Source organism: Strix uralensis, chromosome 5 (genome assembly GCF_047716275.1).
Source record: "Strix uralensis isolate ZFMK-TIS-50842 chromosome 5, bStrUra1, whole genome shotgun sequence".
In the NCBI taxonomy this organism is placed as follows: Eukaryota; Metazoa; Chordata; class Aves; order Strigiformes; family Strigidae; genus Strix; species Strix uralensis.
The window spans coordinates 73833517-73850005 of record NC_133976.1 but is presented as its reverse complement, the minus strand read 5'-3'; the positions used below and the strand labels follow the sequence as shown (position 1 = coordinate 73850005).

Below are 16489 nucleotides of genomic sequence, written 5' to 3'. Positions count from 1 at the left end.
GAATCACTCCAAACACCAATTAACTCAGCATCACTTGAACGAATTAAGCTAAGGTCAGAGCTGCAGCAAGCAACCATCGCTAATGAGATTTCAGTGCTGCTCTGCCTACTTTATGCACATCAGATTTCCTGTGAAGGAATCCCTTGGGGCACAACTGTTTGGCTTCTGTCTGAAACTTCAGGAGCCTCTGGCTCAGAAAGATGTTAACTTCAACCTCGACACTGCACTAACCAGAAGGCAAGCAGCTGAAGTGCTTCTTTAGCAAACAGCAGATGATTTTAGACTTAGAATTCAAATTTTCTTTTTTTGCAATATATGCATGCATTATTTATTTATCTGCAGCTCTGGTAATCCGAAATTCCACTTGTTGTAATGGACAGTGAATGCAGTTCTTAGTTTTATTTCAAGCATGCTGCAGACTGTTCTGTCCCTGACCCAAGCAAATGGTTTGCCAAGCTGTCCCCATCTCTCTACTGACTGTCCCATGTGCTGCCCAGATGCTGACAACAGCAGAAGGAAGCAGAATAAGTGAGGCTGCTAGAAACTTGATTTTTTCAGACATATACTTTGCACACTGTTATGCATTCCAGCAGTAAAGGAGAGATTATTTCCTCTCATAACATACACATCTAGACCAGGCTAAATCCTTGTGAGCCACTCTGTCCTGGGGGATTGATGTTCTCCTTGGCTGGCACCCATGTTGGGAGGAGATGGCTGCAACCTGGAGAGACCTCACCCACCATGGGGAGGCTACTGTCTCCATCATCCAGTGCTGATGGGGGTTAAAAAACATTAACAAAAACCACTAGCAAGAAATGTGCTGGTTTGCTTCCTCAGCTAATTTGTGCTCCTTGAAGGAAATCAAAGAAGGCGTTTAATGATCCTTCTGGGCACAACATGATTTGTATCTTCATCCTTTCGGGGCAGGCTCATAGCATGAAAACCCCTGGGGTGGAGGGGGAATCTCTTTGAAAGCACTCGCTGAGTGAGATGCTGTCAGATGTTGAAGGGAGGAAGAGTGAGTGTGTTATGAAAGTTGGCAGGTGACTGAGCTAATTACGGACTCGGAGGCAATTTAGGGTGATGGGAAGTGACTTGAATTTTAACCAGAGGTTAAAAAAGTTTAAAAGGAGACAGTGCCGGTGCTGCGGTGCTCGGATGGGCTAAAGACCATTCCCCGTCAGCCCATTGAGTAGCCGTGGGTCAGGGAAACACCTTTCATACTCGCTACAGAGAACTGCAGAGCAAAACACAAGCTGCTGCAAAATGGTGTTAATCGGATGTGGAAAGCCTTGCAGACCCTTCCCCCACTCCTTTCTCTTCTTCAAAACTGTCAGGGTATTTTTAATAACAATTGATGGTTGCCTAAAATCACAAAACATGTTTTCATTAATATTCATGAAAGAATGGACTGTTTTTATCTACACCTACAATCAGTGTGTGGTAAAATGTATCCAAAGCCCAGCTTTTATCTTTAATCACACTGAAACTGATCGCCTCTGATTTTTGTGGGGAAAAAAAATAGTCCTCTTTTCAAAGAAGAAAAGCATGAAATGTTATAATTTGTGACCTAGAATTTTGGCAAAGCTGCTCCCTTCTGTGAAATCAAAAGGAAGGAAAAAAATAATCGAACCTTTAAGATTTTTAATTGAGTTCTGAATATTCCAGAATTCTGATATGCATTTCTACAATAGCTTTTGCCTGTACACTCAGTATCAGCAGTAAAACAAATAAAATTAACAGGAAACTTTTTAAAGATTTTTTTAAAAAAATATTTTAAAAGTCTTTCTGCCTAGACTTTGCCCTTTATTTATGCTATGGCAGCATGCAGCGGCTTCCCCAGGGATCAGGTACAACTGCTGTATATATTGTGCAAACCGACAGCCGCAGAGCCCATGGCCCACAGATGCTATGCCAGGGATAGTCAGCTCATCTGTATTGATGCCATTTTTCCTGACAGGCAGATGTTTAATGCCCGGATCAGTACAGAGAGGTCTGCAGAGTGCTGCAGACCAGCTCTGCTGGCTCCCTGACCCATCCCTATCGCTGGGGAACAGATAAAACCACCCTGTGGGCTCGGTCTGACCCCTGGACCACAGACAGTGTGATCTAAATAAATCAGGGAGGGGAAGGAAGTGGACATGTTTGCTGCTTTGCCCCTGTAGATCATTTGCCAAGGGAGAACATGGTCCTTGGCCCCAGAGTCTATGCTGTCTCTCTTGTGCAGAGGCTTAGAGAGTGCCCTGTATTTCCAAAGCACCCTATAGCCGTTACCTGGTAAATCCTCATCAGTGTTTCAGCAAATAGGTGAGGCAGTAACATCAGACCACTAAAGCAAGTAACTCGTCTCTGTGCCTTCCACATCCACTGACCCTGACAGGGGAACACATGGGAGGAGGCACCCTCCTTCTTTCCAGCCCAGTCAGGCTGGAGGAACCCTAATTTGGCCCAAATACCCCTGTCCTGATATCCTTGCAAAATCCTGAATCCTTTTGCAGGTATTTGTAACATGTCCTCTGAATAGGGTCATTGCATCAGGCATTTAATACAAAGGATTTGGCAACATAAATAATGTTGCTAGACGTGCACTGAGTCAAGTGTCTTTGCACCCATGGAGATTAACAGAGTAAGCGGCATCATTTATTTAGTCACCTGATGCACCACAATTTCTGGGACTCCCCATGAAGCAAAGCCTCCTCTCTCGAAAAAGCTGTTCTAGTGCAGCCACTTTATCACAAAACACTTTAATCTCTTATAAAATGGGGTTTCCCTTCCTCATAATCAAGTTCCTTCAGGTCATGTGGACTTGAAATGGAAAAGATTAGGTTTAACCCTTTGGTAGCAGAGAGCTAAGGATAAAGTTGAATTTCACTCTGGCTGCTTTTGTGACAGCATCTGGGAAAGCTGCATTCTGCTCACAGTTCTCCCTAAACTGAGCATCGGCTTTCTCTTACTTTTCCTTTTCCTTGTTTCTTTCTTTTTCTTGCCTTGCTTTCAGAGATGGTAGGAAGATGCTTCAGTGCTCCTTGTCTCCTGTGCATTCTGCTCTCCCTTGGTGTCTCCCTCCATGCCCTAAATTTCCTGCTGCTCAGAATTCTGTGCCTGATGAAGGTTTAAAATGCTACTAGCAAAAAAAAATTTAAAATGGTCATTTCATCTTGGAGTATTTAAACAAATCTAAATTTAGAGCAGAGCTGTGGGGGAAAAAAAAAAAAAAAAAAGGAAAAAAGGCAAAGTAACCAGCCAAAGGCATTAATTACTATGACACCTATTGGCTGTTTCTATAAACAACAGGGAGAACACGTGGCTTGCAGATGAATGGGTCTGCAGGCAGATATTTACAGAGCACCCGGGTGGAATGTGGGGTCTTGAAGGACACATTTTGTCCAAGTCATCCTGCTGACATCTGATGATGCTCTGCAGGCCAGATATTCATCTGTTATTCACTGCCTCTGAGGCAACCTGAAATTAAGAAAGTCAGTGGTATAATACCTTCATATGCATCAGTTGGTGTACCTGTATATTCCCCTGTATATCCCCGCTGTGTTACACCAGGGGTGAGTCTGTCCTACTCCAGAGAGATCCTAGTGAGGTATCAGGTATCCAGTATTAGTTGCATTCCCATGGTAAACAGGCTTTTGTGTGCCTCCTCTATGGAGTCATACCAGGGCCTCCTTGTGACCACTGGCACTCATCAGCCTGGTCTCAATAGCAGAACACTTCCATGCACAGCTTCAGACTATCAAGCACTTCCCCTGCATCCAGATGGTGTTAAAAGCAGCTAATTTAACCCAAAACACACCTGGGAGTGAGTGAGGTATCATTGTCCCACAATGGCTGTGGTGACAAAGGGGCACTTAGAGAGGCTGTGCTCACCCAGCACCACAGATCTTTCAGGTCTCATCAACCCAAACTTGCCAGGTCCCAGGCACACTGCCAGTCACCTGGCCAACCCAGTCCTAGACCAGACAGCATCTCCCTGTTGCCTTGTGGCTTCCCAGAGCTCAGCTGGGATTTCACAGACCCTGATGTGACCAAACAGGGAAGGAGGGCAGCACTCAGCTGTGGGGACACCTCTCCAGCCCAGGGCCTGCCTGCAGCATCAGCACTCAGGCAGAAGCGAGCCTGCAGCCCTCATTTTCGTTCCTGCTCAGCTATTAAATCCACACCTCCACAAATTCAGCTTGTGAGTGCTAACTCTCTACAGCACTGAAACCTGATCAGAAGAGATTTGCATGACCAGCCAGTAAAACCACGACTAAAAGTGTTTTTCCATTGCTGCTTCTGGCAAGGGCCCCCTCCTCCTGGCAGCTGCTGGGACAGGGAGATCAGATTCTCTAGTATTGGCAAAACACTGCACTACTGCTTTCCAAACCACCCTGAGAAACGTTTAAACTTACTCAGACAGGCCAGAGACATCAACCTCATATCTCCTGAACAGGACACAAGCTCAAACACCATTGAGAGAGCAGTTTCACAAGCAGAATGTTTGACCAGGATAGAAAGGAGCTTCTGTACCCAGATACTTATCTAAGGAGTCCTGCCAAGAGATAATGAGAGGCACAAGATTATGGTCTCAGATAAATGCATCTGCTGTGAACAAGAATGCATAGTTTATTCCCGTCATGCCTTGTTTTAAGTTATTTAAAATTGAAGCAAATTATTCTTATTAAGTGATTACGTCCTAGATGTTTTAAGTTTAGGATCATGATGGAGCAGATACTTGCTTTGAGGTATGCAACAGTGGCAGGCACACAGAAAGATCCCAGTCTCTCCAAAATGAAAAACAAGTCAGTACTGATCTCTTGCAATCTCTTCCCCAGTCCTGATATCTACAGTGCAAAAAAGGACCCCGATGCTCTCTCCACGTAGGCCCTGAGACACTGGTCCAGAGTACCCAGAAAATAGGAGGGAGCACCCCCACGTCACTGCACAGGCCAACTGGGAGATCAGTACCACCGGTGCTGTGGGGAAGAAGTGTCTCTGGTGACCAGCTTCAGCCCGATAAACCTCTTGGCAACAGGAGTAGTATCACAATGAGCTTGATGCCTGAGGAAGCTGAGACACCATCCCACCTGCTCTTCATCTCCACAAAACTTCATCCTCTTCTCTTTGCTGTGTTCAAGGTTGTTGCCGTATCCCCTGTTCCAGCTGATTTTCTAACAAAGAGACACTTAGCTGTTACAAAATGTGCCTTATTAACCAGTACTGCATGGAGTGAGGTTGCCTCAAGAGGTTGTGCCATGCTCAGCACATCTTTCTAATCGGATTTCTCTGATGCTCAGTGTAGAGTTCCCCTTTCTTCATTTTGCCCCATTCTCCTTATATTTATCCCACTGTAAGACTACAATTTAGTCTGCTCAGGCATTTCCACCTCAAGGTCACCACATGAACACGTTAAACAAACGAGGATTTCTACTGCCTTTAATAAACTCTCCTCATACAGTCTTACCCAGTCTTTTGATGACATTTGTTCTCTGCCTGGTCTTGACATTTGCCAGTATCTTCTCACAACAAGATAATCCAAACTGAGCTTAGGTCCTAGTCAAACCAGAAATTAATAGGGCTGGTAAATCTTCCCCCTGCCTGTGAATACAGCACAAAATCACACTGGCATTTTTTTATTGCACCATGGTTTTGCAAATTTAGCTCTAATTTGATGTACTTGCTCACTCCATACCTCTTGCAGCCTTAAATGCTCACTCCTTGTTATGTGTTTGCTTTCATTCTTTCTCATAGGATTCATTTTCTTTTTCCCCAGTCAGACCCTGCTGTCATTTATCTCCTCCCCATGCTCCAGCTGTGCTCACACACTGTGGTAGCTGAGCTCTGCAGCAGTAACTGGATGCACACTAATCCCATTAAGGGCCCTCTAGTCACCTGGGGTTTTCAGTTGTCCGTGCTATTTTCATTTCATCTTCAAATCTCACTCCCTTGCAATTTTAGATCATTAAGGGGTTAAGTGAGATATACCCAGTAAATGAGATAAATCCAAATAAAGGGATTTGGATCTCCCAGTTCAGCATGTTGCTGTGTCTCATTGCCTTTTCTATCAGTGTTTCAGGTTTTTCCAAACCCACCCAGACAAGGGCTCTTGCCAGAACCCATTTGGATTAAACTGGGTCCCAGCTGCAAATAGCACATGGTGGCTGGAAGGGTTAGTGAAAAGATCCTGTAAAAATCACTCACAGTTACTATTTGATATGGCTCCTTGCATAGTGAAGAGAAAATGCTATCTAAAATGTTGATTCTCCTGCCCTCAGATCTCATTTCAGATTTTTTTCAGAACATGAATTTTTATCATCTCTTCCCTGAAGTATCCAGACAGGGAAGCTTGCCACCCTGGATGCCACCCCTCATTTTTAATCCTGGTAAACACAGAGAAATGACACCTTGATGGTCAGTCTTCCTAGCTCCTCTATGAGCAATGGTCTCCTCTTTTCAGACTGCAGAGGAAGGAGGGGGCAGCAGAAGTCCAGCCCCATGGTCCCCCATCCCAGCAGTGTGAGGCCAGAGTCAGGGGAAGGGCAATCAGCTCCTTCTGTTCCCATGGGCAACACACCACACCCCTTGTCTGCAATGAGCATTTCTGGGAGGAATACATTTCTCTGTACTGTCCTCAACTCCAGATTCCCCCTGGGACCGTCCAGGTCTAGACGTACCCCTTTTCAGGGTAAGAACCCCCATAGCACATTTTGGCTGTTTGAGAAATGCATTACTAAGATCCAGATCTGCTCTGCCTGTTGCCTTCATATGCTGACTATGGCATTTGCTGTACAGCCATGTGGTACCCTGAAGGCACTGTCTCTAGAGTGTTTGTGTGTGCAGAAATTGATTTTTTGTAGATTTTATGGTCAGAAAGAACCATTTCAACCTTTCTGTGTAACCCTTTGCATAAACTTAAGAACATCATCTGGAAATTTCTGCCCTTCAGGCCCACAACCTCTGCTTGAAGAAGATTTTAACTTTCAAAAAGATACTCAGTCTTGAATAAAGATTGTAATAAATGATGAAACCATCCTATCCTGAGGTGAGTTATTCCTGTAATTACTTAATTGCTCACCCTGGGCTTTCAGCCTCTTCATCATGCAATTTAACCTCTATTCCACATTTCACAGTTTTATTCCCTTCTCTGTATTTCCTCTGCCACTTCTGTTATCCCATTTAATGTGTGGCACCAATGCTGCACCCAGTAGCACATCTATAATACATGCCTTAGTTTTACTTTAGTGCTTTGACAGCCAATTTCCCCCTCCACATACTTAAGAGAAACCTAACAATCTAGCGTGGCTTTGCATTTTATATTAAATAAGCCATTTGTAAAGGTGCAAAAGATGATTGGAAGATACTATAATAAACAGGTTAATTCATAGCCACAGAGTCAAGTTGTTCAACAGGTCACTCTAGTAATTTATAATCTTTCCACTGCTGTATCTGTAATTATTTATAATTCATACTTCTCGTGATGGTAATGAGCTTATATAGCGTGCCCCTCATCCGAGCGTGCAGTTTGCTACTTGCTGCTATTCATCAAACTCAGCTATTGGGGTCCTTTGATTCATTGGTCTCCAGACATAGATGAGGGGATGGCAATCTCAACTGAACGTTGCCTGAACGAAGAGGTTTGACTATTAATAAATAATCACTCACATTAAGAGGCAATCAGTTAAAACTGGCAGAGTCCTTTTTTTCATGCCATTTTTGCTTCCTGCTGCCCATTTTCCCTCCTCTCCTCTCACCTGTGTGAGGTCCCCAGACATGCCTTGGAGGACAAGTGCTTTGGCAGGACCTGCACTGGATGCTGCCAAGGCACCAGCTCTGCCTGGCCTCATCAGTCCTGTGCAAACCTCAGCACCAAGCAGCGGCACAGCATGAACCTGCTGGTGCCTGTAGGAGCCTGCCACGCACCCCACAATCCTTGGTCCCAACCCCAGGTCCCCAGTGGGGAGGAGACAGTGCTGGTGTGACCTGCTGGAATGACCCACCAGCATCTGCAGTGTGACAGGGAAGCCCTACAGGACACAGATCAAAGATTGGGGGGAGAGGGGGTTCGGGGGGTGTGGTTGTGACCCCTTTAAAGCAGGCATGGCCTGACCTTTGGCTGGAGAAGCCGAGACCTGTCTTCAGGAATCAGAGTAATCCTGGGTGATTTTATCCCACTCCACTTCCCTAAATCTGCGGCTGCTGCTGCTTGGCAAGAGGATTAAGGGACTGGTGGGGGATTATGTAGCCGCTGCAGCTCCCAGCACGGAGCTCCCTCCCGGCACGGCCGCTCCTCGGGGTGCAGAGACACACCGTACCCGTGGGTGCCCGCTGCCGAGGGCCCCCAGCAGGTTTTTGACCACCTGCCCTGTGCAGGAGACCCCTGACAGCACCCAGCAGCAGGAGTGACATTCCTGGGGCAGAGGCAGCCGGGGTCACCCCGGGGCTTGGCCCCACAGCAGCAGGGCACCCAGCCTGGCAGCATGGCGGGGGCTGCATGGGACCCCCCCCAGGACAGCAGGAAGGGCGGGGAACCCCCACATCCCGCTGGCCAGTGCCCTTGCTGATGGTTGGCACATGGAGGATGGGGCCTTGGGCTGTCCCGTGGATGATGCTCTGGTTCTTCTTCCTCCTGCCCTCTGCCAGGGCCCAGACGAAGATCCCACTGGAGACGTAAGTGTTTCCCTCTCTCTGGCATGGGGCATTTCTGGCGTGGAGTGGGCAATGCTGTGGGCATGGGGAGGTGGGTGGGAGTGCCTCCCTGGTAGTGGCAGGCACTGTGGGTGCAGGCTTGTCTGGAGGGGCACGTCGCTGCAGGGGGGGTGGCGTTTCCTTACAATGGTGGCGATGGCTCTTGGGAGGGGACACAGGCACGGGAGTCACAGATTCAGTTTCCAGGTCCAGCGCAGATGCAATGCCTCATTTTCCCCATTCGTCAAGCAGAGCAACGATACTCATCTTCTTTAGTTAAGCACTTTGACATCTATTAATGCTCTGCTTAATGCACTGGGTGGCAGAAGGCAAAACCAGTTTAAAGGCATGTTCATGAAACCCCATTGCTGATGCAACTTGTGGAGATTCAGCCATGGAGGCAGATGTAAGTGGCCCCAGTTTAGCAGCTCCTCAGTTTAGCAGTGGGAGGCATACACACGGGGTGTTTGAGTGAAGACACGTCTCTGATACACATGAGATCCGGATTGTGCAGTGCAAGGTTAGCAGCTCCTAAGCTCTGATCCCTTGCGTTGGTCTGGTACGCTGACAGCTGAAAAAAGCCTTCATAGGCACATACACAGCCTGGGTAATACACACACACATGTTTATTCATGTGTGTGGATGTCAGGGGATGTTAGTAAGGAGAGGCTAAATAGAGGAAAGAGGCCACGGCATCTTTTCTTGCTTGTTCCTGCTCCACCTTACTACAAAGGGTATAACAGCCCTTCCCATGGCTCTGGAGCATAGGAATGAAAAGCTGAGCTGCACTGCAAAGTGTAAACAGTCATGCTTTGTGCATTTGGGTCCAGGTGCTAGTGCACATGCAGGGAATCTTGATGCACCTTTTTGGGTGTGAGTTTGCAGGGCACCCATGCCTGCATGCACGTTGGCGTGCATAAGTGGCTCCTCCGGCACGGTCACTGCTGGAAAGCTCCCCACCAGCAGCGCAGCCCACCCCGGCAGCCCGCCAGGAAGCTAACAGCTCACAGCAAACCCAGTTTATAAAAACTTCACCTCGTTAACTTTAGGCAAGTTAAATCCTTTCAAGATTAAAAACGTCAGCACCACGGTTGGTAAAAGTTGTTGTGGGGCAGCTTCTCTGGAGCTGGCATAGGTCTGTCTGCGTAGGACAGCAGGTTGGTCTGGAGAGGAGACAACACTGCCATCCCATTTCAAGAGGAGATATGTCTGATAAACTGATGAAAGTCAGCTCAAGACCTTTCCTGAGATTGAGAAAATGCTTTATATTCAAAAATTGCCAATTAGACCCTTGCAGATGTGCTCACCAATACAGCCCACGTGATTACCAAGAGTTGCACTGACTTTATCCAGGGCGATCTCAGGAATCTTTGCCACCGATTTTATTTTTGGCTGCACTATCAAGCCCTTCCTCAGCAAAGTGTCTCTAATTTGGGTTTTACAAAAAAAGATGCAGAGGTTACACAGAATAAAATCCAACTTCTGATAATTTCAAACTGTGCAAAATAAAAATCGACTTTCCATGCCCAGTGTAAATACTGCATGGAAATACCTTTTGGCCTTGAAATCTGTGGCATTAAGAAGCCAGCCTGTCCTTTCTGCTGTTTTCGTCACTGAATACAAGTGCAGGGATTAAAGGCAGGCAATCTCTGATCAAATCCTTTTCTGATGTGTTTGGTTATAATGTGAAAGCCCTTTACTACTGAGAAAAGGGTTACGTCACTTTGCACAATTTAGAACTTATTCATGTAGAAGAATGAAGAATAAACAATAGAAAAAGAGCTTTTCTCCCCTGATACTGAAACCAGACCAACAGCTAAATTAATCCCTGGTGTTTCAAATCCACTCATGAATTTAACTAAAACATAAAAGTTGCCCTTTACAAATGAAATTTCAGTAGAAGAACACATTGGCCAAAGGGAGTAAATCAGCAGAAAATGGACCTGCTCCATAGATTACACAGGGATGTTTTGGGGACAGAAAACCAGAGTCTTTTAAACACCAGCTGCATTCAATCACAGTTAAGTGACACCAGCCTAAGTCAGCCTGTGCCGCTTACCCAGGTTGTGCCTGGTTTTGCTGCACCGTGCTTGGTTTGTTGCCAACTTATTCACATCTTTGCAAAGCTCACTCAGCTTTAACTTCAGTGGTGCAAAAATCTGCTCAATCAGTTGTTAGCAATGCTTCTGGGGTGCAAGTTCAGCACAGAAACCACCTCCTCTTCCCTCCTGGCCACGACCCTGCTCATCAGTTGGCCATGACATGGACAGAAGTATTTGCAGCTGTGAGGATGGTGAGGATTTGAGGCTGGCTGCTCAGCCTTTGCTTCTCGAGGTACTGGCAACATTGAGAAATGCTGGTGGGAGAGATAAAGATCACCATCATATGGCCTCTTTAGGCTGCCCCTACTGCCTCTATACATCTACTTCTGAGTTCATGGAGCCAGCAGCCTTAGATGGAATTTCTTTGCAACCTGATGAATTTTAGACTGACCTTTTCTCTCACTTGTTGATGAAAAAAATAAGGAAACCTATTTAAATTCATCAGGCTGCCCTTAATTTCCCAGTACTCTAAGGTTTCTCCCTTCCCTGGCAAATAATTATCTTTTAAATATATTAATGCCATCATGTTTCTGCCTCTTCACTTGCCTCCTTTTCAACTTCCATGAAATGCCACCATATATTTTTACTTACCCACTCCTCAGCCCTGTCACACAGGCCTTCAGGACCTTTGTGCCCTCTCATTCTTCTGTGCCCCCCTAACTTTCCAACCAGCCCTTCAAAGCTGTCACTCTCTGGCCCTCGCTCTGCTCTCCCCCTGCCTTTGCGCCTCCTTCCTCCTCTGCTTTGAGACCAACAGAAATATCAGCCCCCAGGCCAAAGCAGCAGCTCAGAAGTGGCTGCGAGGCTGCTGCCTTGGGTGGGCTGGGAGAGCCCTCCCGGGCTGAGCATCCGACACAGGGCACCCGCATAGAAATTGTGAAATTACACAAACCTTGATTTTTTTTTTTCTCAAATTCTGCTGTTACTGGAAGTTTCAAGGTTCATACATTTTGGCTTTTTTTGCTGCACTCTCAAAGGCTAAAAACCAACCTTCCCTTTCCTGTTTTTACAAAAGTGGAGAATCCCAAGTATGGTAGACTTAAGGACTTCACAAACAAGCAGATCCACAAGCAGCAGGGCTGGATCTTCTATGAAACTGTGTCTGTGGCTGGCTTCTCTACTGACCGATCATTGCTAAGCTTGTATTGTGGATGTTTACCTTGATAATAGCATTTTTCCACTGAAGCTGCCCAACCACACCCACTAGCCAGAAATTAATATCACAGACTCTTCCATGCTGCTGGGTTGAAAAATGATGAGGGCTGGAAGGAATAGGGGCACATGCATGGCCACAGACACAACACAAAACAGAAAGACCAGAAGCACACACACCTCATTTTTGGGGGAGAAAAATGGAGTAAAAATAAACCTCCCTGCTAAAATTACTATCCCAAACTTCATGTTTAGGTTCTCTCTTTCTACGGTAAAATGTGAGGAGACTGGAGAATATTAGTTAATACCAGCACAAAATATCTCGTACATAAAAGTTATAAAACCATCAGTAGCAGATGGACATCGAGTTAAATGTTGATTCAGACATCCTCATACCTGACAAAATGTGTTAGTCACTACATTAACCAGGAAAGCATCTCATGGGGTCCTGTTTCTGGTTTCCTCTTTCATTCTAGGCTTGCTAGAATAACTCTGATACAGAGCAATAAATCCTGGTATCCTAGCAAATACCTGTATTCTTTTTCTTTAAGAATGAAAAGAAGAGATAAAAGTTCTGACTGTCAAAATAAGATGCAGAACACAATGCAGGAAAAAAAAAAAAAAAGGAAAAAAAAAGAAAAAAGCCTTGTTCTTATTGACTTCAGCTGGTGCTAGATCACACTCAGTCGTTAGACATGAATGCCTCATTGCCAATTAAGGAGTGATTAAAAAAGGCACCCACTCATTATAATCCTTTTATAGGCAGTAGAGAGAGGTGTAGTTCAGAGCAGAAGCCTTATATGTGCCAAATCATCCTCTATAGCTGCCTATCTGTCTCTATTTGCAAGAGGGGAGCCTAAACAGGCTTGTCTAGGCTAAAATTAGCTGTTGTGATTATTCCACCATTGCTCTGCTGGCTTTACTCCAGAGTTCATCTTTAGGGTGGTGTAATATTGTGTCACAGATGTAGTGCAATGCACTGGGAAATAAGGCCCTAAAGTTAAAGTCTGTTTAGGACTAGAAGAAATCTACTGGAAATCATAGGTAAGGCTCTGCACCCCATAAATAAGTGTTCTGGTAAGTGGAGAAGGCTGTTTATTTCATTAAATAAATTTCTCCTAAGTGAATCCTTGTTGAAGGAACTGCATGTAGGTGGAACTGCTTAATGTGAATCATGTAACAGATTTCTGATGAAGTGCTCTGTCAATTATGAAAGCCATCTATTTTGATTTGGATGGCTCAGTGTTCAGGCTGCTCTTCAACATCCTTATGTTCTCCATGTGGTATTGCTATCATCAATTATTTACAGGATGGCACAAATGCAAGTAGTGTATTACAATGATGAGGTGCATAATCTATTCTGGTATTATCAAGCTATAGTAACTCCACTGAGAGCAGTGAATTTGTCTGGCTTCTTAGTCTATGTCCCACACAGCTCTAGGAACTGAATCCAAGGGGTGAATCTTGACAACTTCTTTCAAGTCTGACACTTATTTCTCTTCAGCAGTCTTGATATTAGGTGTCTAGCCCTTCACCCCAGGCTCTGTCTGCAATCAGTGAAGACAAATAGGTGTCTGCAAAGAGCTATTTATTTCACTTTGTTAACAATAGAGGAAATCAGATGATATCTAAGACCAAATGTACAACCTCTGAAGTTAGGTGAGACAAATTCCACTCTGAGTCAAAATGTAACAACCGAGACCAGTAGAACTCAGTGTTTCACCTTGCTGACCAATGTCCTGGGCAGAATGTTCAAGAACAGCACTTGCCTCCTGCCTCACTGCTTGTCTGGATAGCAGTCTGGGGAGAAAACATTGTCACTATAGTGGCTTAGAGAAATACAGCAGGGTTCATACTCGAGAAGATGGAGTTTTCCCTGTCTAAAGAAGGAAGCAGTTCTGCTGACTTTGAATTATTAACACTGATTTTCCTTTTGTTGTCTTTTTAGGGTGAAGTCTTGGGCAGATGCCTTCGGTGGGGAGCTGTACTCCATTGTGACTAAGTATTCAGGCTCTCTCTTGTTGCAGAAGGTAGGCAAAAGCTGCGAGGGTTCCCTTGGCTTCTCATCATCTCCCCATGTAGGCCCCCAAGGTTTCCTCCTGGTGTTGAAGGAAGCAAAATACACAGGTCTCCAGCTAACTTTCACAACCATGCAGGTCCATATCCATAAGTACAGAGTGATGTCCTGTGGCCATTCTCCATGAACTGGAGAGAGGGATCCATCTAATGCCTTTCCTCCTTTCATTAGCTGTGGCTAAATGCCACCTAAATTGTCCCATTTTTTAAAAAATACTCTTTAATAGTACTCCTCATGTTTCCCCTCTGATGATCATTTCATGCCCTTCCATAATTACCCTTCAATTCTCCCTTCTTAAGTGTATCAGTCCCTCTCCTCCTGTGCATCACTCACCTGCTCATTGTCACCTCATCATCACCTCCTGCAGCTCTCCAGCTGGCACTTCTGTTTCTTTCTGCTTCCTCATCTGTCTTCCTCCAGTCACTCATAAATTCTTTGAGTTGTGCCTTTAAAACTCTTTGAACAGGATCTCTGAGGCAGGTGCCCTGGAAGCTGTGATCTTCCAGAGGTGCAGAACTTTGCTTGGCTTGGTCACCAAACAACAGGCACTGTTGCACTAAACTCTCTACCAGTGTTAAAGGGTATAGCTCCAGGGGCTTTAAATGATTGGTCCCATCTGCAGCTGTAGAGAAGTTGCTCTGTTTTACCTTGATTTCTGAGGTCAGAGGTGAATGGCTGCCCCTCTTTCAGGTTTGGTGGCCTCTGCACTGCAGCATCAGGGCTGTAGGGATCAGTACCTCCCCAGTGCTGTTCAGGGGGTCTGGTGACTCCTGAGTGCATCTGAAGGGATGCAGTCACATCTCCACCTCATGTGGCCATCCGCTTACTTTCCTTTACTCTTTCTCTGATTCTTCTCTTCAATACAAGCTATGCATTGCCTTTTAGGCCTTCTAGGTGTCCGATTTCTGTCCTGGTGTTATTACTAACACCCATATTCCAGTGCAAAAAAGGATTTGGATATCGTTTGCCTTGTCTTGCCTTGCTGCTGAGCCCTCTACTTCCCTCTCCCCACAGTGCTGCTTTCTGGAGTAAGGGAGCATCTCCTGCAGCATCACCTTTGCTAGGCTTGGTCAAGAAAGGCCTTCAAGGTCCATCGCAAAGGTCTATACTGATCATCAGCTCTTAGGTGCAACAAAAAGCTGACGGCACTGATATAGGTACTTCACGCGCTAATCATGAGGCAGCTGCGGTGGGATATAGATGCAGGCAAAAGTTTGGCTTTTAGCAGTTTTGATGATGCTCCTGCATTGCTTATTCTTCCATGGGGTCCCCAAGTGATAATTGCCAGAGGCGAAGTGACATGCTAAGGCATCTCTGATGAATGCTGGAGCTCCAGTGGGCAGGAGTTACAGATTGGGGTTATCTGATAGATATTTGTCTGCTGTATAGGTGTGCTTCAACACACCAACTTGCACTGCTTCTGTGGCTATTTCTAACAGATTAAGTGAGTTCATGTTCCTTGAGGGCCAAAAGTCAGTGGGACTAAGGAGAACAGGGGTTAGCTTGAAAATACCAGTGTTGTGAAAGTTAATGATGGAGGCCAAGAATGGCAGATGTGGCACCAAGGTGAATGTCAAGACAGCTGTGCTGTGTTGGCCTTCTGGAGATGTTGAGCCTGACCATTTCACCTCCCTCTGTCCACACTGTGTGTTTTCTCTTGGGCTCTTGATCTCTTTGGGGCAGGGGGTATATAAGGCCTGTAGATGCTAGTATAGTAACACTAAAAATGACAGTCATGGCAACCAGATCTTGAACAAAAATTCACAACTCTATCAGCCTTTGGTGTAATTCACTGGAAGTGAAGAAAACTATTTTCTGATTTAAAAAAAGCCTGAATGTAACCAAATCCAATCTAGCATTCATGTCAAGGCAGAGCTATATTTCCCTGGTGGTCTGACAGCCTTATAAAATAATTGCACTTGCCTGCCCCAGTCCATGTCCACATGGTTTTCCTCTTGGAGAGGGGAAGGTGTCTGGATTGCTCTTGTGTGTGTTTGGGCTTGGATGCAGCACAGACCAATTGTGTTTTGCACAGTCTCTGGACACCCCTAAGTGGGACAGTGTCACCCGTGGCTCACTGTCACCACTTCCAGCAGGGGATGCTTGATCCAGCCTTGCTCTCTTAATACTCAAATAAAGGGTTATCTCCTAAATGGACGTCCTATCCTGCCCTAACTTCATTTAAGCACTTTAAACAGCTGAAGTTTACCCTTCAACCCTCAAGTCCCGCTTCTCGAGCTCTTTCATTTCGCCTTATTTCCCTGGGACTAGGCAAGTAGTACCGAGGATGTTCCCTTATTTTCCTGGGACTAAGGAAATAAGGGAGGACCAGCTAGCACCTACTTCTTCAGTCCTCTCAGCCTCCATTTCTTTAGCAAGCACTGGGTCTGCCACCTTCTTGCAAATCAGCATCCCAAAGCAGGGACCATCCTAGAGGGCTCCCTCTGTGTCCCTGACACTTATAGTGCTGCAGAAGGACAGCTTT

The 16489-nt window shown here is 45.6% G+C and overlaps 1 protein-coding gene across 10 annotated transcripts in view; it reads left to right on the top strand.

Moving 5' to 3' along the window:
- The first annotated feature begins 8263 nt into the window (after window positions 1-8263).
- The window catches only part of CACNA2D4 (calcium voltage-gated channel auxiliary subunit alpha2delta 4), a 132854-nt gene continuing 124628 nt past the window's right edge, over window positions 8264-16489 (top strand). For all 10 annotated transcript variants that reach the window (XM_074871689.1, XM_074871683.1, XM_074871686.1 and 7 more), the window contains exons 1-2: window positions 8264-8655; window positions 13876-13957. In XM_074871689.1, the coding sequence (XP_074727790.1) occupies window positions 8480-8655; window positions 13876-13957 (258 nt within the window). In that variant the 5' untranslated portion in view covers window positions 8264-8479. The remainder of the gene's footprint in view (window positions 8656-13875; window positions 13958-16489) is intronic.